We start from the raw sequence: 24,374 nt of genomic DNA on the forward strand, positions 1-24,374 counted from the left end.
AAAACCTATACTAATCACATTTTCAGTACTAAGTTACATGGAAATCAGCTTTTCACGAATGAAAAATATCCGTATTCAGGATTAATGGCACATTTTCCATTTTGAAGAGTTAGTAAATATTTCCATTTTTTACAGAAAACCGTTTTAAATGAAATTAAATATTTCCTAAGAGGATCATCTGACTTAATAGTAACATAAGAGTAATTCTTAATGAATTACAGTAGAACAACTGATACAAACACACACACGGATATATATATATATATATATATATATATATATATATATATATATATATATATATATATATATATATATATATATATATAGAGAGAGAGAGAGAGAGAGAGAGAGAGAGAGAGAGAGAGAGAGAGAGAGAGAGAGAGAGACACTCATACAGTCTAAGCTCAGAATACCGAAACATGATCGAGAATAAATCCTAGGTTCGTGCGCAAATGAATGTTTTCCTACCGTCACTGCAACGAGCTTCGTCAGATCCATCTTTGCAGTGTGGATGTCCGTCACAAACACGACCAGGCCGAATGCACTGCCCATTCGCACACTCGAATTCTGATTTCCAGCATTCACGATGGTCTGAAATAGGGAAAAAATATATAAATAAAAAACCTAATGAACAGAATGCAAGAACAAAAAAGAACCAATTTACTGGCTAAAAGATAATCTTGAGCCTTCTTCATTTTTATTAAATAGACGCCGGGAAGAAACAGTTCACATGAGCATTATCAAAGGTACCTTCAGAAAATCAGACATGTTAGATCAATGGTGGACGGAAAATGAATCCATTCCATCTGTCCCTTTTAGAAAGCTAAAGTTGCATGCAACTCACTGAACATTACTAAGCAAATGATATCTATAACTGCATAATCATTATCGTAATGCTTTGAATCATTATCGTAATACTTTTATTCATTATCATTACTACAATGATTTTCACCAATAAACGCTGCGCATAAACATCTTGTGTTTCATTTGTTATTCTAGGTTTACTCCCCAAAAATCAGTTTTCCCCCTACAAGGATGGTGATCAAAAAAACCAATGGTTACAAGTTATTCAAAGCAAAACAAAAGTATATCTGGTAGATGAATTTGCTAAAAATCAACGATTATATAAATCATAAAATCTTGACCTTCGATATTTCCATAGTAAGACACAGCTTTAAGACTCATTGCGAAAAGCAAGGGTCCAAAAGGGCTTATAAACCTGGTAATAGTGGAAATCATACTCATTAATAGGCACAATAACTAAAGGTACAGGTGGAAATAACTAAACTTTACAAATAAAAAAAATATGTCAAAATCATAACAGTTTAACTTCGAGTAGAAGACAGCTGTGAGGGCTTATTAGCATGAAACTTCATTTTAACATTCATTCGGAAAACATACTCAAATCACTGCTAGATTCGCTCTTGTGTATTTAAGGATGCACTCTGAGATTGACAGGAGAAGGGCCAGAAGAAATAATGCCTACTCTCATTACGCCGTAAAAAATAGTCAGATCTAAATTTTTTTTAGTGTTAAATGGTAGATAAACCAACATCTGGGGTTGGGGTGGGATGAGTTCCTCGTTGACAAGTCGGTACCGTTCTCGGCTTGCACTCTGCTGGGCCGGCGTTCGAGTCTCCGACCGGCCAATGAAGAATTAGAGGAATTTATTTCTGGTGATAGAAATTCATTTCTCGCTTTAATGTGGTTCGGATTCCACAATAAGCTGTAGGTCCCGTTGCTAGGCAACCAAATGGTTCTTAGCCACGTAAAATAAGTCTAATCCTTCGGGCCAGCCCTAGGAGAGCTGTTAATCAGCTCAGTGGTCTGGTTAAATTAAGGTATACTTAACTTTTGGGGTGGGATGGGGTCCTGCAAACGCATTTATATTTTCTTTGGTAGAGTAACACTTTCTGAGCATAGATGTTTCTTAAATGTAAACAAGGATAAGCGTGATGAACAATGTTCCCTCCCCATTTACAAAATTATATTCATGAATGTGTTCTCTAGTTACATTTACTTCTTTTGAGAAAGTCAGCATAACCTATGAATACATTTATATATGTGTTAACACCAAAACCACGATGGGAATTTTACCTCAGCTCGATAGTAAGACGTAAGGGTAATTCCAGTATGATTTACTATAACGTTCAGTGTATAATATAAATATGAATATAAATATGAATTAACAAAATACGACGCAGAAAGGCGTGAAAGCCATCGAACAGGAACAAGTTGCACTGTACCTTCAACTGCGGGAACCTTGGACTAATACGTGTAAGATGGTAATACTGAATATATACAATTCTTGGTGAGACAAGTTTGCTTTACTTTGAGTATATTATATGACTTATCGAAATTCTGGTGCTAAACTGAAACTATTTTGTAAACTTCAAAATATTCAGAATTATTCAAGGACGGTGAGGTCTTGAATGCCACAGATAACAAAAATTTGCATCACTACGATAATTCATCTTTATTCAAACAAAACATCTCCTATTTCATTTGCATTATTTTACACTCCTATTAGACTCAATGCCGAAATGAACAAACGTTGTGAAATTGAAATAAGCAATAGCTGGTTTGAGAAGCCATCTTGCCTACTTGCTGCCACTAGTGATAAAGATAACTTGCAAATAGGAAATAAAACCAAGGTATAATGTTCAACTGGTAATTGATGTAACTGGAATGAGAATTTGGAAGATGATCTCGATTCATTCAAGTGCTAATTAACATTCCTGGAACGAGAATGCAGCAAATGATCCGGGAGCTAACTCAAATTCCTGGATTTGGATTAAGGAAGAATAATCAAAGACATAATTACTATATCTAGAGTGGGGATAAGGAAGAATGATAACTGAAATATCTGGCGCGCAAATATGACATAATGATCCAGGAATTAAATGACATACTTAGAACTGTAAGGCAGAATAATTTATTGGCTAGCGGACACATTCGGAGAGAGTATATGTAAGACTTACTAAAGATTTAAATCACACACAACGGATATACAGTAAGTGGAATGGGCATAACACAGAATAATCCAGGAACCAAGTAACTTATCTACAATTTGAAAATTACAGAATTATCAGGAACTGCCTAACATAATTTTTTCTATGCTGGAATCCCATAACTATTATAAGGAGAGTTTTTATTAAAATTGTTTTCAGAACAGAAGAAACCCCAGCCCATTTAACTTCTTTTAAAAGAGGTTTGGCTCATCTATCCCTTCATACTTCAACATTTATACTCAACGTCTTTTCCTCTCCTCTCATTTTCCCATCATCTATATATTTGCTCAAGAATACTTAAGTAAATCAGTTACTTCCATTCTTCTATCATCCTTATCAATATTCACAGATCATCTTCCTGGTGTGCATTTACACTTGCTCAAATTAACTCGAAACTTTCTCATTTTCCTAACATTTTCAGGAACGTTCCTAGCAACTGCAGCTGCGCTTCAAAATTCCCAATCAGTACGTCCTGTATCAACCATCAGGCACTCCCATTCGCTACTCATTTTCTTACCCTATAGCTTTATAGCGTCGTTCAATTTTCTTCTTTTGTGTTCTCCAGGCAGTCCCTCGGTGATGATATTAAGGAACCATGGAGACATAACAGACTCGCGTCTCGGACCTATAAATTCTGTAAATTATAAGCGCCTTCCAGTTTGACTGTCTATCGATGCTATCGGAAGGATCTTGTAGGTACAAGAAAATCGCTTACTATGTCTTGCATTTTACCCATAATTTTCCCACTATCGTTGCTGTTTAGTATTACCGTACCTTCTCCTATCAAATTCCTCCGTCGCGGTTTTTTTTTTTTTTTTTTTTTTTTATATCCACTCCTACGTACCTCACCTTTCGCCCTTAGTTTTCTTATTTTTGCCAAACCGCCAGTCTTCTCTAAAGGATGTTTCAGGACAAACACCTTGTCCATACATCATTTCGCCCATCCATATTTCAATATTTTATTTCACTTTCTCGATTAATGGTGCCATAAACCTTCCCTGGTATACTAAGCAGCATCATTCCCATAAAATTTGTACATTATGGTCGATAAGCTTTGCCTTTACACATCAAAGACATCCCTTTCAACCCTCCCATCAGAACCTTATCCTTCTGTAGACATTCTCTACAGGATCTAGTCAGCCACATGATCACACCTTCATTACCATATGGCAACATCATATGTATACAGTATCCTATATATATATATATATATATATATATATATATATATATATATATATATATATATATATATATATATATATATATATATATGTGTGTGTGTGTGTGTGTGTGTGTGTGTGTGTGTGTGTGTGTGTGTAAACATGTGCAAGATTGAATCACATCCTAAACAACTGACGTTTGCTTGGAGGAAAATATCCCGCACTAAAAGTCCTATGGTCACCATGGCTCAGCCTTACACAATAATAATAATAATAATAATAATAATAATAATAATAATAATAATAATAATAATAATGTACTTTTAAATATACTACGAAAATCATTAAGTTTTCGCTGATACAGTATTGGTGTATACAACCGACCAGGACCACAATGTCTAATCTGTGTTCTTCCTAGGAAAATTCCACCCTGATGTTATGATTATAATTTTTCGAAAAAGTTATTGGTGTTAGTCATTCAGTGGAAAGAGCACTTAAAAGAAATACGCTTTAAATCAAAAACACTGTGAAAAGTTAGCGCAGCAACTAAGACTTCATTAATAGTGTTCTGAGAGAGAGAGAGAGAGAGAGAGAGAGAGAGAGAGAGAGAGAGAGAGAGAGAGAGAGAGAAGACAATAAAACATAATCAGTCTAAATCACGAATAGAAAATAAATACCAAAGGCTTAGTGGTTTTTGTGGTAAACATTATGCTTGTACTAAAATCTCTAAATAAAAGAAAGTCGCTTTTTTATGTAATTAGCTGGATTGACGCAAAAAAAAAAAAAAAAAAAAATAACGACCTACTTGCACAGAGCAACGGTAACAAATGAGTTACGAGCTTTAAAGAATACTACCACTTTTGATTATAAGTGAATTCTTCGCAATCCGTGCTAAAAAAGAAATTGGTTACATACTGGGTGTAATCTTTTATGGAGATCTAACAGCAAAGACAACGCTACCTTGAATGCCAATCATATTGAAAAGCTTATATGCTTATGATAAAATCCCTGACATTATCAGTTTTGCCGATGCATAAGGTAAAGAGATCTGAGACAGAACTGATTCAGTGAGACCCAGTTTGAGAGAGTGATGGAGGTGTAGGAAGCGAAGGCATTAAGAGACTCAACATCAGGGCTTCCAACCCTTTCTCCTATCAAGTACCCAAGGAGTTATCAGATCACGCTCTTCTTCCAGTAACCTGACACTGAATAAGGTTTTTTTTTTCTCTTTTTGACTGAGCAACTTTTAATGCGGGAAAATCAAGCAAAATAAAAAGAAAAAAAAGTGGCCATGAGCACCGCACATCGAAAGAAGCGATAGGGCTTCTTAGAGGAGGCCGAAGCTTCACAGTGGTGGAAACAAACGAGTAAGTGGAGTACAGTATTGTCGCTTTCACAGGCTAATGGGGGAAGTCTCAGCCTGCCAGGTGTTACAGGACCGCCTGAAAGTATGACGGACTCTCTTTAAACCCAACCGAACAGGGGCTAAAAACACTACCTTCAAAATCAAGACAGTGAAGCCACCTTTTAGTTGGGTGAAACGGGACTGTGAGAACGGCAATGACGAGTGACTGATCACAGCTGACTGCACATCTAGGAGGGAGGCAAACGAAGAAGCACATCAGATAAAAAGCAAGATAAGATGGTAATAGAAAAGCAAAAATCAACTGGCTAATATAATCAATTACAATATATGAGTGAACCAGCAGTTTATTTATACTATCCCTGGAAATCCTTCATCGATCCATCCGTTAGGAAATAAGATAAGGAGAAAATTAGGAGACTAGTAGCGTTTAATAGTTTCATAAGGAAACATTAATAAAGAAATATTACTATACAAGAGAAGACTTATTTAAGAAACTCTGCAAGAGGCTTAAAGATATGTACTGTTGCCTTTCAGTCTCTTTATTGAGGAAATAGGGTAAGGGTCTTGCTCATGGACGGCAAACAAGATTCATTTCCATTATTGGAAAACCGAAAATATATCTAAAAGTAGACTGTGCAAATGGAGCGAAGTCTCACTGAAATCTTGGGAAAGTTTGTTGATGTTACTACCATTACCTCATAATTTCTTCACTGCCACTTTTCACTCTCATAACTCACGCAGTCTAGAACAATTGCCTCAGGTCCATATCCTGCACATAACATCATTTGGTGTATGTGTATATACTGTATATAACTTATATATATATATATATATATATATATATATATATATATATATATATATATATATATATATATATATATATATATATATATATATATATACGTACACACATAATTCACCAATAAGTCGTCCTAAATAAAGGAAAAGCTAATTCTTCATCCTTTAAATTAAGGATGGGTCTACTTGACAGAAGTTTTACATATACGTTCATTTCCTTCACGTATGGTGCTTCTTGGATAATAAGGGTTTTCTGATCAAACACCGTTTCCTGGCTATTGTGTCAATATTTATCCACCTCACTTGATTCATTCCTCCTAAAATGTTCATACTAGACACACTTTTCACTTAGCTATCGTCCATCATTTTTTTACGTGATCAGAACATCTTAAACCACCTTGATGTATCTTGTAACCTACAGCAACCTTTCGGCAGATCTTTGTTATATCTCTATATTTCTCATGCTTTCAATCATTCTTACTACACTTATAATATAAAAGAATAAATTTAAAACAGCTTCCTCTCTTTTCTAATTTGCTTTGACTATACACACACATACTCAGAGGAGTTAATTTAAAACCATATCAAACATTCCAGCTGATGCCTTCTTACTCATCCCTCCTCGGATCATCTTGCAGAAACCGTGTTACCTTCTTTGCTTCATATTCTATGATTCACTTGCCTCATCCTACAATCAACCGTCAGGGCAGGGGTCCACACTGCAGTAAAATATTTCATGAACGCATTTCGGCAAATTATCGCATACACACCGCAAACAGGTTGAAAACTTGTCAACGATTTAACCAGTGCTTCAAAAGGTTATCAAGCATTTACAAGAGATTCGTTCTCAACTTATGGCTGTTGACTTTTCAACCTGAGTGTGATATACAAGTGATAGGTTGCCGACGTGTGTTCATGACATGTTTGTGGTGTGGACACACTGTTACACATATACTCCCAAATGAATTAACCATTCAAAAACGCCAAACATACAAAATATGATAAATGCGGAACACCAACAAAACATTTTTGTCCCTCTGCCGAAGAATATACGGCTTCAGCGTGTACAACATAAAGTACACACGCCGCAGAATTTGAGAAAATTATGAATGACTGCAGCGATAAGAAACCAGTTTGCTAAACGGCAATACCATGTTATCAAACAATCATAAATACTGTAACAAACCCTTCGTCAAAAAAACACCACCTTCGATACACCACAATTTTGGAAGGATGTAAAAGCAGTTTGTTTTAATGGGTCTTCTGCTTGCGATAACACTATTCCTTGGGGGAAGAGAAATTCCCTAACATCAGCACCCCTAGATATAAAAAAGTATTTTAGAATTGGAGGACTCAAAATGAGAAACAATATCAATAAAATTTTATGAACCTTAGATGCTTACATCTCACACTTTGTTGGACAACCACGGCAGAGAGAGAGAGAGAGAGAGAGAGAGAGAGAGAGAGAGAGAGAGAGAGAGAGATTACATTTATCAACGCTTTAAGCAGACGTTAAAACATGAATTACAACATTTTTTTATCATGAAGACGAAAAATATTGAGCAATAAATAATTTTTTTCTGTGAATATACACTTACCCTACAATCTCATAGTCTATTATTGCAAACTAGCTGTATGTAAATAGTTAACATATTTTGGAATAAGTCTAGATGAGACCTACTGATGGGAAAACGTAAAAAAAATGGTTATATGAAACCAAAAGGGAAGATTCTCATTGCAGCGCCCTGAAAGCGATCCTGGGAAGAAAACGATTCTAATCTGTTTTGAAAACATTCTGGCCACAATATTTGGGTTTCAAAAATAAACGGTAATCATTTCTCTTCACTGAAGCTGCCAGCCGCAGAAATTCTTTGGTCATCCCATCTTTTTCGCCTTCTATTGTGCCTCAGGGCAATTTAAAGGCAGGTGGAATCTTGGAATGGTCGGGGGGGATATTGAATAATAAGCCACGAAAAGAAAAATCTTGGGAAAAATTATACATTTTCGTTTTCCAAGCACATACGCGAAAAGGGCTCCAAGGACAGAGGAGAAATACAAGCTTGCCTGGCAGTATTCAAATACAGAATTATAAATGAACGGGATCTTAAGTTACCAAGAATGGTTCACATAACATTAATTTGTTACTCGGATTAATGAATTTTACTGAAAACATGCAAGAGCAGATCTTTTTGCTGGTAATCACTGGTATACACACTCAGCCTGTCCCTCCATTTTCTAAGTGAAAATGGAACTGCTTGGTGTCCTGCCACTGCTGTGCGTCTGTAAGCCAGACACATATTAGAAGGAAAATGAGTGGGTTCTAACCATGAAGGAATCGACATCGACAGTCCTCCCATATAACGAATGGAAGATTCCGACTGTCAACAATTCCCACACCAAATGTGACAAGTGATAACCTGACCACTGATAAATGGGGCCACCTAAGTGAGGGAGGAGCTTACTCCTAAATCTCACTAGAATGGTGGCCAAAAAAGTACCTGTAGAAAAAGAGGAGAGACCAATTCCAAAGGAAAGAAAAGGGGTCGAGCAAAGAGGTTAGCGGAAAACACTTATCAGATAAACTGCCTTTGACATATTCACATCTAGAAGGCTATCAAAGTATGAAACAGGCTGAAGATGAGTGCAATATTCCAAACAAGAAAGTGAAGGGTTTCATCTTACATTCCGTTTTTTATTTAAAACTTCCTCGTGAGCAGTTCTACGTCCTATATCTGCAACATGAAACTAAATGAGTGCATGCCACTTCCTCATTCCGGGATAGGCGATGGGCTTCACACTTTGAGCTCTCGCAAGAAAAAGTGTTATGATTGCATGGTACATTTTAATTCTTAATGTCCAGTGTTCTTTTCTCATTTACCACTCCAAATTAATTTAATGCTATAATTGTTTTCACCATGTGAGAAAAATATACTATTTTTCTTAGTTTGCAGTAATATGCTCAGCATAAATAAGGGTTTTCATCACACTTGACCAAAGACTGTAATAATTGGTGTAATCATTCAGAGTCTGCTATTTCTTTATACTTCTTATTTTCTTTATTACGTTAGCTTTATTTACAAAAGGTTCAGTGTTTTTCTTATATGTCCTTAATTACGCAAGATTTACTTTTCTGAGAGTAAGAGCCATTTGCTTTCACATCTGTTACCTTTGATAAGCTTAATCGCTCTACTGCTCTTTCTCTTCCAGCTCAGGAGTACCTCGAACATTGTCTAATGCTGTCTACTTTAGTCTCTCTCTCTCTCTCTCTCTCTCTCTCTCTCTCTCTCTCTCTCTCTCTCTCTCTCTCTTTATTTACTGCTTCATTTTTATCCCAGTTTAAAATCCTTCGTTTATAATTCTTTGGCCAAACAACTTTAGGTGAAATTATTATTTTCGATATTTTTTGTGTTATTTTTACACATCTTTAATTACGGAATACATATCACTTGTGTTATAACAAATAAGATGAATACTTCTTCTTTTCTTTATTTTGCTCTTTATTTGCTCCATTCAAACACACACAAACACACACACACACATATATATATATGTGTGTATATATATATATATATATATATATATATATATATATATATATATATATATATATATATATATATATATATATATATATATATATATATATATATATATATATATATATATATATATATATATATATATATATATATATATATATATATATATATATATATATACTGTATGTATTACATCTTTTCCACGTGTATTAACTGAATGTACCCTGTTGCTAAAGACTAAAACTTACCATACGAAGTATTCTTTCACGGAGTTTGGATTGACCCCTGTAAAATATATATCGCTTGCTCGAACATAAAATCTCATTTTTTATTATGATGCAAATAACTGTGCGAAACATCCTTCCATTGCAAAAGATTCAGTAAAACTCTCGCCTCAGGGCCCTGGCTATCCATACAAGATTTTAACGCTCAGTTCTTTCATAAGTCCATCTGCACAGCACACACCCTTTTCTCTAACTCTAAAGCTTTTTACAAAAATGCTTCAGAATAAAATTTATCAACACTTCCTCTTCCCTGTCCAAAAAGAAAATGTCTTTCCACTATCGGCACCTCTGCCATCTGTCTTACTTTCTCAATCATAATATTACCATACTTCTTAGCCAGTAAGATAAGCCGAGCATGCCTCAATCTTTACAGTAGCCTGTATCTTTACTTAATACAGAAACAATTATTCCTCTTACATTTTACCTTAGAACTTTTTGTCACATAAAAATACCCCACAACACTCTGGTTAGCCAAACAATAATATTTTCACCACCATACCAAAGTATCTAATTTGTAATCCCATCAACTCTCTGTGCTTTTCCATTCCTCAACCTCTTCACTACAATCCGTAAATTCCCATCAGTCACCTACCCTAGCATTTTTAAATTTACGCCAATCTGTTCCAATCTTACATTTTAAATGTATGTAATATATGCATATTATACTATATGTGTATACAATATATATTATATACATATACATACATATGCATACAGCATATAAACATATATGTATATGTATATATATATATATATATATATATATATATATATATATATATATATATACTGTATGTATATTACATAATACAAAATTAGAAAAGATAAACTTGAGAAAATGAAAGAAGGAAGGTAGTTACAATTATGACAAAGGGATATCGGCAGTAAAAATGCACAGAAACACGCAAGCAACTACAAATGTACATAGACTTGCTTGTGAGTGAGTGCGTGTGTATGTAAATAACGTGATATGAAAACTAAAATGTGTAAACTAACACGGTTTTCTTAAATCACTGAAAAGGAATCCCTTCATTTTATAGAAAAATACATAAAATAAACTAAATATGGCTCATAAGACACTGCTATCGGCGATTAATACTAGAATCCACCGGCGCAAACATTTAATAATTTGAAGTTACTGGACTATATAATATGAGTAATTATCTCTCAGCAGTACGTAACAATAGCATTTACTAGAGACACAATAGGCGGCGAATAACTGACAAAAATAATATAAAAAAACATGTTAAAACCAAGAATACGAATTTGCACAATATTTACAAAGAGGTAATTATTATCTCAAATGAGTAAATTATAAGCATATTGGGCAATTAAATAGTAATGAGTTTGGTATTTCAGGAATTGGAAACGCTTGCATATTCTCCCCCCACCTACTGAAAGCAATTGCATTCTGTGAAGCCTCATCAAAACAGTTTTCAAATTGTATATGAACGGTATATGAATCGTTTATTTTTCAAGCTAATTTTTACCCGCAGCATTACATACTAACACTAACACCAGACTTTTTCTTTGCCTTTCCTGCTTTTATTGGCGCTGCCTCGTCAGCCTTTATAAACTAATATCAAGACGTTATAGACTTTTTCAATCCAATCATTCTTCCAGAAGCCCCACCAGCCACACAGTATTAGATTTGCCGGTGGACATCCAGGTCACCTGTAGCGTTCTATTAGTATCTGTATTCAGTGATGTCCCCTGTAATTTTGTCAATCTATCCATTTCATTACCCAATTACTCCTACTTTCTCTATCTACAACTGGAGAACTTTCGTTCAATTACGACCACAAAAATTTTGCAGCCTCGTTGCAAGAATTGATCTTTCCTATTACTTCTGTGTTTAAAAAGTTTTCCCATGTCCCCAGAGACACGCAGACGTATCAAAGCTAAGATCGGAGGCATTTTCCCGAGATGTAACCGAGTATTGAGACCTTTCCCTGAAAAAAGCGGGACACCATATCTTAAAAACTAACCATAGAATTTTCTTGAAAATAATCTCATTATGTTTCACACACCCAAATTTCGCTGAAGATACTACCTAACCTAAGCTAACCTAACCTAGGGGCATGGCAAAAAACCGGGGCTGGTACTATGTCAGCTGACCAACTGCGTCTGAACATGATATTTCAAAGGAGGGTACTCAGTGATTCTTTCTTTCAGTGAATAAGAATGAATGATATCTAATAATACTCATAGGGTCAGAGGGAACGTTTACATTTAAAATTCTCTTGCTTATAATTAATGCTGGTTATAATTATTTCAGTTCAGTTCAGTTCAGATGAACTTGATTTAATGTTAACGACACTTTCTTTGGATCCCAAATAAGTACGTTTGTTTCCATCTTTTTAATTGTTAATTATGATTAACATATCCATGATCTATGATCTAGAAGAAATAGCAAAGGAACACGTGGATGAAAAGCAAAATTGGTAGCAAACCAGTTCCATTTAAAACATTGTCGTAAATAAACATTAACCGATACTTGAAGAGAAAATAGGAAAGTTAAATGGTAATGTGGCAGAAGGCTTTCACATTTTTCCAAAGCTAATACCAGCCCAATACTAGGCGCAAATCTGTCTGAGGAGTGAAGCAAACTAGCAAACTCGATAAATGTATTACAATTAGTTGTAGAAAAGCTTTAAGAGACCAGATACAAAAGGATCAATAACGTTTTCCCCACAATCCAATTTCAAGCTATCCCAATGATCCGGTAATTCTACAAACTAATGAAGTATTTATCAACACCTATTTACTATTTGTACAGCCAAAATTTTCTGCTCATTCATTTACAGCCGGTCAAGTAAAATTCCCTCCCCTATAATTACATAAGAAACACTTCATTGAGAAAACTTGAAAATTCAGTTTAAATGACGTCTTAGCAACCTGTACGGCCGTCAGTTGCTCATGTGCCTGCCTCATTGGAGTACTAAGTAGAAAGCGCTGATCTACTACCAGCATAAATTGGTACTTATACAACTTCAGGGAATAGATATAAGTTCCAGAGTTAACAAAAGCATCAACAGCTATAACACTAGGAGATCACGTAAACATCAAGTGATTTAGCTTCATGTTTAGGGGACAAAGTGATATTCCGGAAAGAGATATCATCTTTAAGAGATACATCAGATTTTTTTTTAACCTTATGCATCTCTACAGAAGGATAAAAAAAAGAGTTTTAGAATTCTGGTTCCCTTCCTGTGTCATGCCACAAAGTATTACACTACCGGACTTCCTAAAGAAAAGTAGCCATCAGTATTCTCAGTCAATCTACTGCTTGGTTAGAAAATTGTGGCGTAATTTTATCTGCGAAGTGAAATTTTTCCTTGGTTCTTACCAAGTTATCCCGTATTTGCACATTGCCAAACACATGCAGTACGGAAAAAGATCGACTGCTTCAACAAATGAAAGAATGCAGCAGGAACCATAAATCCTAGGGTCTTTGGTTAAGTAAAATCTTTTATATTGTCGATTCAGTTAGGAATCCGCAGACGGTAAAATGTGAAACACTGCTGTTGCGTAATAACAAAAATCTGTATTGTGAAGTTAATGAAAACGAAGTAGACTATATTCACTACTGTCTAGATTAAAACTAAATAGTACTAATAATTTATGAAAAATTTCCTTGTTGTACTTATATTTTTTATTAGTTATTCTGCACATGTATACACAGAATGAAACAGTAAAATGTTTTTCTTATAATTCATATTCCTTTCTCTTTTTAGAATTTTTAATTAACTTCCGTGACACTGCATAATGAAATAATCTCTTATTTTCAGAGCATTCACATTAAGCAAAGATAAAAAAATACCAAATTATTTTAAAATTTATTTCAATGTATTTTCCATTTTTTACTTTTTTACGATATTGTTTACGATATTTAAACGCAGCTAAGAAGTATGAGAATTTGAAAAGTTACAAAGCCTGAGCACTAGTATTTCATGAATATATGTGTACGGATTGTAATTCACTGCATAATACCCTGTACAAATGCATCTACTTTGCAAACAATGAAGCCAAAATTATATACATATAAGGAGTGATTATCCTATGATATATAAATATTTTTAGTATTCGATAAAATACAGAAAACATTTTGATTTTTTGATTTAAATTCATTATGAATAAACTACAATCATGCTTTTTTTTTTTTATAAAAACATATTTGCAACTGGGTATATTCAGAAAGGAGCATTTAGAGACTACGATGAAAATAAAGCGGTTTCTTATGTCATCTTTAATATCCCGCACAGGCCTCCTGTGGAAAAGTATTAAATCCTGTTTTACAACAATGCAGACCGTCGATAGCTTCAACTGTGTGTGTGTGTGTGTGTGTATAATTTTTTCTTAGTGAGCGGGAGTCGTCGATCCTTAGTGTGTTGAAGCTATCAACGATCTGCATTGTTGTAAAACGGGATTTATTACTTTTCCACAAGAGGCCTGTGCGGGATATTACAGATGAAATAAGAAACCGCTCTTTTTCCAATTTTTAAATGCTCCTTTCTAAAAATACCCAGCTGTAAATATGTTTTCATAAAAAAAGCCTGAGTACAGTTTATTCATAATGATTTTTAAACACACACACACACACACACACACACACACACACACATATATATATATATATATATATATATATATATATACAAATATATATATATATATATATATATATATATATATATATATATATATATATATATATATATATATATGCAAATATGTATATATATATATGGATATATACATATATATACATAGGGATTCAGTGATGTGGGTGCAGAGGTTTTGATAAGAAGATGAACCTACAGTGGAGTGGAGTGGGGAACAGATGGTTTTTGAAAACAGTAGAGTACAGATTGGGGCTAGTGAAAAGGAGTTGCAGAAAGTAGTGAAAGACCCTGGAAATGTTTGCAAGAGGAGAAAATTGAGAGCAAATGACAGAGAGGGTAAGGTTAAGAGGTCAATGGAGCAACGAACGTTAATATGGATGGCGGATGGATGGAAGGGAGTTGATTCCTTTAGGTACCTGAGAAGGTTGGATGATGGGAGGTGCATCAAGAAAGGCAGCCGGGTGTGTGCAAAAGATTAGTAAGAGAGTACGGGACTTGAAGTGTCTCTGGAAGACAACATGGAAACGTATGAAAGGAGTTTTGAACCACCTCTCCTCTATGGAAGCTGAGCGTAGATGCTGAATGTGAATGAAAACACCTGTTCGTACAGTATTTTCGACCAGAGAGGAACTGCAAGGGTGAGACAGGTTCAGATGTGTAAAAGCGGTAAGGAGGTCATCGTTGGTAAAATAAAGGATCAGTGTATAGAGATGGCTTGGTTATATGGAAAGTATGGCGAGCAGTAACTTACTGGAAATAATGTGCATTTCCAAGAATGGAGGAGGAATGGAAGACAGAAAGTGCTGGATAGATGTCATGAAAGAGGTACTGGAAAGGAAGCGCCTTAATATTCAGGAAGCGCAAAATTCGAGCAGATTAGGTGAAAGCGCACCATTTGTAGTGGGTTTCGATGTGCTGCCGATAAGCTTTCATTATATGCATTTGAAGTGACTTACGTTGTGGGACTTTGTGTAAATGAGGTTTATCTAAAATTCGGCGGTTGAAGTGTGAATGTGCCAGTGACTACTGTATTGCTCTATTTCTGGAACCAGCCTCTGTTACAGAAACGAATTCAATGGTGACTATATGAATATCAGCAGCTTTCCTGTATTTCCAGATACGAACAACATCAATTTATCTTTACATCTTCAGTACCGCGGTCTAAGCCTGGTCCCTTCCTTATTTACCTTTATGATGGATTTATGCTAAACAGATTCTATCTGGGATCATTTCAAACCTACCGACTTAAATTATTTTCCTGTACAGTATAAAGCTTGCAGCGGTAATCGATTTTATTCAAGTAATAAATTTTCTTACGACCGTAAAATATATGGCGAAACTTAGTACATTTTCATTTCTCTGAAAGCCTAATCTTCGCAGGTGACTTCATGGCACTCGGCAATATTTGTCATATGGTATCTGGTAATAAGTAATTTTGGCTGAATGTATTAACGAGAGCGTGATCAAATTAACCTGCAGCTTCAATGCCCATTTCTGTATATTTTGATATTTTTATTCAATGTCTACGTTTAGTAAAAAAGTAAGTAGTTGTAAATAGCTCTTGTAAATATGCCAACGCTCGTAAGACGCGGTTAATGGAATTATTAACTATTAGAATGCGTAAAAAAACATGAGCATATTTCATGATGGTCGATTTAAAGCGCCATAAGGTTGAACGATTAGTAAATGACGAGTTACCGAGGGGTGAAAAGAGTGTGTCAAAGCCTTTAAGGCCGGGTGTAAAACTCCACGAAGGTCGGGTGAATATTGGAAGGAAATATTTCCGGAGTGAGGAAGAGGAGGGTTATTAATGATTTCTTCTTGAGGCTCATGATCCCGTTAAAGCTTTCGCTCACCGTCGCCACGATATTTCATTCCGACTTTCCATTTCTGTCAGAGAGGCTAATTATTTCGAAGGGAATCAAACAGACTGAAAAAAGTCAGCATGGTTTCTGACAAAGATACTCACATGAACACGCATGTGCTTGTGTGAGAAAGAGGGTGGGGGAGGAAGACAGAGAGGGGGAGGGAGGGGGAGACCTCATTAATGTCTTCCTTTGACGGAAAAGCGAAGGTAACAGAGATAAAATCAATGAGGCACGAAGGTTGCAGAGCAATTACCATTTATGCAATCTCGCATCGAATACCTCAGGCAAAACGGATGCAATAATTCAAGAAGAGATTGGACTGAAGTTAAAAACGCGAGCGCGCGTGGCACACACACACACACACACACACACACACACACACACACATATATATATATATATATATATATATATATATATATATATATATATATATATATATATATATATATATATATATACATATATACATACATGATACCTGAACCTATCCTGATGATTGTTGTGTGGTATTTAGTTTCTGTTTGACCTTAAGGATATTACTTACGTCTTTGCATGTCTGTAAGATTTTTTACATATAATATGCTGAAGGTACCATCCAGTGAATTTAGAATTCGCGACCTCTTGGCATCTACTGTATGTTATAGTTTTATTATACATGTCATTACCATTGTTATTATTGTCGTCATTATGGTGTGTCTCATAGTTGTTACCGTTATTGGATTGTATATCATACATTCTGTTATATCAGTGCAAAGGAGTTGATTCGGTGAGGGATGGTTAGAGAATGCGAAATGTAAGCATTTTAGTTATGACGACCTCTTGCTTCCTTGAGACAGTCAGCTTCCTATTCTGGTGTAGTAAAACTATGTGTTAATGACACTCACCTCTTGTAGAAAATGTAGCAACCTCTAGTTAAAATAAAATCGGCAAAAAGGCACCCTCGGATTTCATATACCAATCCCGGATAAGTCAGTGGTGTCGAAGTGTGGGGTCGACACGTGCCCAAAATAGAAAACTGCAGAGGATCAGAACTTATCGATGTGGCGCTCAGATGAGGAGGCGAGTAGGGGTTATGACCAGGGATGCGACGATAACTCAGAGGCGCGTATGCACCTATTGGAAGAAGAAGTCTTTCGCCTCCTGATTCACATTTAAATGATGCATGAGTTTTAAATGTCAGTGATTCTTTTAGGATTTCTGGTGTGACATGTGAACAGCGTAGACGTAATATTGCTTCCCCTGTTTCTCAAAAAGTTGGTTGTTATCTTGCGGAAATGTTTTAGAATGTTTTGGGATGAAACTATTATTATATCTAAATGTTGACTTGTGGCACAGACGTAAACGAGTTTATTATGTTTGATGCATAAAATGCACTACAACGCTGCGCTCCTCTCCACCTGGCATAGCTGTTTTGCTCGCAACACTATAGGCAGGCTACAGCTGCAAACACACTGTGTCGTTTCCTAGCATCAGGTTTAATACTACTCAATTTGCTAAGAGCTTTATCTTGGCTACAACTAAAATTTGGAATAGTCTGCCTAGTGCAGTTGCGAGGAGCAAATTCATTCCTGCTCTGCTGACATTTCCTAAATTCCAGGTGTATTGGTTTTATATTCTATTCCCTTAAATTTATTTATTTGAGCACCTTTTCCTATAGCTTGTCTCTCTCTGCAGGCTGATTTTCTTTTGGAGCCCTTTTGGCTATATAGCCTGAAGACTTGACGAAAGAAAGACGAACTGGATAAATACATTCACACATTTCAGCTTTTGCCTCCCAAGACCCTTTTACAAAAGTCTTTCTTCCTTTTATTACATATAATTAGGGCATCTGCCCTAGGCAGGATTCAAACCTATATCTTCAGGTCAAATCATGTATAATTCGGATATGTTAGGTGGAAAAAGAAGATGGAAATTCGTTCTCGGAAGCTCTGGTTGGAAAGAATACCGGAAAGCGTTAAAAGGGCCTTAACATCCTGAAAAACGTGTTCGTGTATGCAAGATAAATATGAGGTAGTATATGTATAAAGGAGGTCGACATACTGCTAATTGGGATTTTGCGACGCATATCCAGCAAATATGAGACAGTTTGTATTTTTATAAATGGCTCTCCTCCAGGATTAAGTACCTTAAGGTAAATGTAACACCTACTTCTGTTCTGAAGCGTCTTGAAGCAACTGCTCATTACTGGAGACTACTTTCCTGAGAAAAAACATCATGTTTTACATTTTTTTTTTGTGATCACATATATTCAAGCAACCGGAAATTCTTCCCCAATTCTAAACTGTAGATGAATATACACATACGTGTACTGGAGCGTACATGAGTTTATTGTGAAGGTCAGTTATAATTAAACAATATTTGCTTCCAAAGTGGTGAATTTTGTGTGTATATTTATTTGGTTCTTTTTAGGTAATTATAAATACAAGTACGTAGGTCTTATATACAATAATATATACAATCAGAGACGCCTTTATTTTATCAAAAGCTCCGATGTTAATTACTTAATTACTGGCTAATAAGGACTATCGGGGAATGGCGACAGTGGAAAAAACTGACATCAAAACACGCAAGATGATCTGAACATGTACTCGCTTGATAGCAATTACGGAAATGGATTTTAATCACATCTTGTTCAATGAATTTAAAATCAGAAAACTAAACTGAATTTGTGATCTCGTAAGTAATCCTACAATTTCAATTACTCTCTTCACTTTACCTTTAAAAACACAAACCAATTTGTGTAAACACTCAAAAATCCAATTTCCATTGGCAGTTCAGTGTTCTTGCCAAACGGATTTTATTTCCATCTCTAATTAACTAAGTCAGCAAAAGCTAATTACAGCGATTCATTTTATCAATGAAGGTTGGTATTTCGATTAGCTTCTGAGAATGTGGGGTGTTTACATATCAGTGAATCTGTCTGCTACACATACATGCATACAAACATGATATTATATATATACATACAGTATATAGACATATATATGTTACAGGCAGATAGTGAAACCAGGCATTTCACGAACTGCCCGAAATTTCAGGCAGATAGCGAAATCACTTAGGAACATTTGATCCCCCCAGGGTCTAGTACTAAACACGGCGTAACAGTGACTCACCTACACTGTTTCGCCGTGTTTAGTACTAGCCCCTGGAGGGTCAATATATTTCGCCGTGTTTAATACTAGCCCCTGGGGCGATCATATGTCCCTAATAGCATTTCACTATTTGCCTGAAGTTTCAGGCAGTTCATGAAATACCTGGTTTCGCTATCTGCCTGTAACATATATATATATATATATATATATATATATATATATATATATATAATATATATATATATATATATATATATATATATATATATATATATATATATATATATATATATATATATATATATATATATATGAATTAATCGTTGTCGTTTGCCCTGACAGAGGATGGATGTCGAGGAAAGTCAAAGCTCACTGACATATGCAAGCACAAATACAGTATATCTAAATCTATCTATCTATCGTTATATATATATATATATATATATATATATATATATATATATATATATATATATATATATATATATATATGTTACAGTCAACACGCGTAATCAGTCATTACGCATAATGACTGAAATTTCAGTCATCACGCGTAATGCACTTAGGGACATTTGATCCCCAGGAGCTAGTACTAAACATTTATGAAATACATTTGACCCCAGGGACTAGTACTAAACCCGGCGAAACAGTGTAGGTGACTCACTGTTTCGCCGTGTTTAGTACTAGCTCCTGGGGGATCAAATGTCCCCTAAGTGCATTACGCGTGATGACTGAAATTTCAGTCATTACGCGTAATGACTGATTACGCATGTTGACTGTAACATATATATATATATATATATATATATATATATATATATATATATATATATATATATATATATATATATATATATATATATATATATATATATATATATGTATGCATGTGTGTGTGTGTGTGTAATTGTAATAACCACAATGCCCTCTCAATTTCTGGATTTCTTCCACTTATGGGATAAGCTTGTTACCAGAAAGCCAAAGATCCCGCATTCGGTAAACCAGAACGACGTCACATTAACCACTTGACCACTTTCTGGTCAGACGGTTAACGTGACCTCGTTCTGCTATACCGAATGTGGGGTTTTGTTCTTCACTTGCTTCTTTGGCTTTGTAATGACAATCGTTTCCAACAAGTGTCAAGAAATCGAGAAGTTAAGAAGGAACTGTGGTTATTTCAGTTACATACATATGTCTGGTGAAAAGTAATCAGCATAGTCTATAATATATATATATATATATATATATATATATATATATATATATATATATATATATATATAATGGCATACATTGAGTAATTATCATGGTAACGTAGGCTGCGGCCGTTGGGTTTAAACTGAATGCAGAGATTGAGTTAGTTCCTTCTAATTGAAATTCCATTCTTCAAAGTTAATCATTGTTGGGTATGGTTTCCCTCATTTATCATCCCACTTATCTATACAGTTGCACCAAACTATATGTGCTGCATCCCTGGGGTCAAAACTGGCTTCGAGACCAATATTGACTAAGTTTAAAATAAGTCATTGGCAACAATCTGAGGTGATTTTCTCACAAGGGAACAAATAACGAAAATTTCTATGTCCCACCTCGACACTGAAAGATAAACTCTAAGTATCGCTTGCACACACCTTGAATAGTAACGTTGGCATTCCAAGCCAGGCCTTTTCTTCTTTCCTTTCTGCCAACCTCTCTCTGCCCTCCTTTTATATACAGCTCCGGACAGAAGTATGAAACTTCATAACCACGTCATGCTGAACATTACGTCCTATCTACGTTACTTCCCCTTCAGTGTTGTGATCACTTTTGCCCTTCTTTCTTATTTTGTTCACTATTTCTCTGACCGATGAATCCCTATCGGGCCACAATCTAAACTGCTGACATAATCTTGATGCCACTCTGTGACAGCGCTGGAGAGAACCGGTTGCTGTGTCCCTCTTACCTCTTCTTAGTCGGCATTCCTGATTAGTCGCTATTTGCCTCCTTGCTCGCTCTCGAAGGACAAGCTCTTTGTTATCAAACCACGTGGTTTATGAATTCTATAATGGTACCAGCGTAACATTTTCAGTTTTACTTTTCAGGTGATGAATTCAATAGGTAAAGTCTAATGTTTCTTACAAGAATTTCCTTTCTTTTAGAATCGTATGGCAATACAAGAGGAACAAAGGTTTATACTGAACAAATCTAAAACCAAGCCTCCATAAACCTGAATGCCAAAATGAAAAACTATATATATATATATATATATATATATATATATATATATATATATATATATATATATAAGATAAACAACACACCAAAGGTATAAAGATTTATTAACAAGTCAAGGTAAAAATGCAGCCTAATGCACCTTTCTTGTCCCAACTTACGGAGGATTAAGCTCTCCAAACCTTGATTCGTGAAGGCACTCAAATTATAATAGCTTATGCCTTGTACCCAGAAAGAGAATTGCTCCTGTTGGTGTAAGCCTTCCTGTTCTCCACAAGTCTTCTTCTTCTTGGTTTTGAGCCACAACAGTGGAACGATTCGAGGTACCTAGTTCACAATTTAGGTCAACAGCCACAATGGGTTTCAGCAGGGCATGCCTGTCCTCCAGTTCTCACACTCGATCCCAACCAGGGTTTTTTTGCTTTGAAGGCATGGATGCTACGAGTTATGCCATGAAATACACACCAATACACACATATATATATATATATATACATACATATATATATATTATATATATATATTTATATATATATATATATATATATATATATATATATATATATATATATATATATATATATATATATATATATTTGGAAGTTTGCTACAAGGGCCTCATCCCAAGTTTGAATATTCCGTGACCATTGCGTTATTCTTCCCTGGCGTCCCTCTTTTAGTAAATATAGCTTTATATAGAAATGGATATAAACAAACTTTTATTATTGCTTTAATATTATTTGATTTTGATTACGTTTAATTCGTCACTATCTGACAATCAGTTCTCACTATTCTGTTAATTCATAAACTACTTGTATAAGACGTTCTTTTTCAAGTTTTTGTGTTTAAGTGCAACTTCTTATTCAATTAAGATCATCACCATAGCATCCTACGCCGTTCGACAAAAGGCCTCTGTGAAATTCCGTCACCCTTGTCTTTCATATATGCTTTATCCTCGACATTCCGCCACTTACCTCCAGCCTCCCTTCTCATAGTTTCCATCCAGGAAGGTTTTGTTTATCCAGCTCTTTTGGCTGCAGAGGAGCCTATCTGAAACTATCAAATACTATTCTTCTTCGGGCGGTGTAAGGATGTTGCCCATCCCGTCTCCATATCCCCTTTCATTATTATCTAATCTACATTAAATAACTTTCGTAATTTTTCTTATGACATACTGTCTCACTCTACCCTGCATCTCAGTTAATATTCTTCTTCAAGCTTTATTCTTCACTCGACAAAATATTTTTGATGAAGTACTGTGGGCAAACCACGATTCATGCCCGTATAAAAATAAAAGATCATACGAGAATAATATAAAATCTTACTTTCGTATTCAGTTTCAACCCGTTTGTTTTCCTTACGTTATTCAGCATGCTCACTGTTTGGTTTGCCTCTTGTACTCTTTCCCCTCTATCCCAGCTCAAAAAACCCGTGGTGGTTATTAATGCTCTTAAATATCTGAAAGCCCCAACCTAATAAATAATTTTTCATTTAGCGTTATTTCATTCCTTTCTCTATACACAATATTTCTGTTTTTCTTAGATTTAACCTAATATCTCTCTCTCTCTCTCTCTCTCTCTCTCTCTCTCTCTCTCTCTCTCTCTCTCTCTCTCTCTCTATATATATATATATATATATATATATATATATATATATATATATATATATATATATATATATATATGTACAAAGTGTACACACACACACACACACACACACACACACACACACACATATATATATATATATATATATATATATATATATATATATATATATATATATATATACAGTATATAAGTTTAATTAAGCAAACTTTGTAAAACTTGTAGTGTTTTGCTGATTATAAGAGCAGCAGCAGCATCTGCGTAGTCTAACTCTACCAATTATAGTTATTACTCCAATATGAACCTTCCCTTTCATCTCCAACCATTTTTTTCATTATAAAATTTTATTCATACATACCTTTTTAGCCGTACGTTTATGTCAATCTTTGTGTTTAACACGGGTGATCAAGTTATGGAAAGTCTCATTCTCCATTACTTTAATTTTTAAAACCCAACTACTTTACGTCGAAAAAACAGGCCGAAAACAAACAAAAAAGTGTATTCACTTACTCCCTAAGTAATCTGAGCCCCTCTCTCTATCATACACACACACACACACACACACACACACACAAACAACCATGACTTACTCGCGTTTGGGTCCCTCGGTCTCACGTCGTCACCAGGAATAAAAGGCCAGAAATAAATGATAGGCATTGGCTATTTCGATAAAGTATTGTATTTTTTTCTGTATGTCTGCTTCTAATGCAAACGCCTTCTCGTCCACAAACATAAAGTCAGTCATTAAAAATCGTTAGGATCACCCACTTCCAAAATAATTGAGAGAGAGAGAGAGAGAGA

General features: G+C 35.1%; 1 protein-coding gene across 1 annotated transcript in view; it reads right to left on the reverse strand.

Annotated features, from left to right (window-relative positions):
• Positions 1–24,374, reverse strand: part of LOC136838910 (G-protein coupled receptor GRL101-like) — a 324,916-nt gene that overhangs the window by 228,957 nt on the left and 71,585 nt on the right. Inside the window, exon 4 of the mRNA XM_067104602.1 lies at positions 472–594. Coding sequence (XP_066960703.1) covers positions 472–594 — 123 coding nt within the window. The remainder of the gene's footprint in view (positions 1–471; positions 595–24,374) is intronic.

The sequence above is a fragment of the Macrobrachium rosenbergii genome, chromosome 5 (assembly GCF_040412425.1).
Source record: "Macrobrachium rosenbergii isolate ZJJX-2024 chromosome 5, ASM4041242v1, whole genome shotgun sequence".
Taxonomy (NCBI): domain Eukaryota; kingdom Metazoa; phylum Arthropoda; class Malacostraca; order Decapoda; family Palaemonidae; genus Macrobrachium; species Macrobrachium rosenbergii.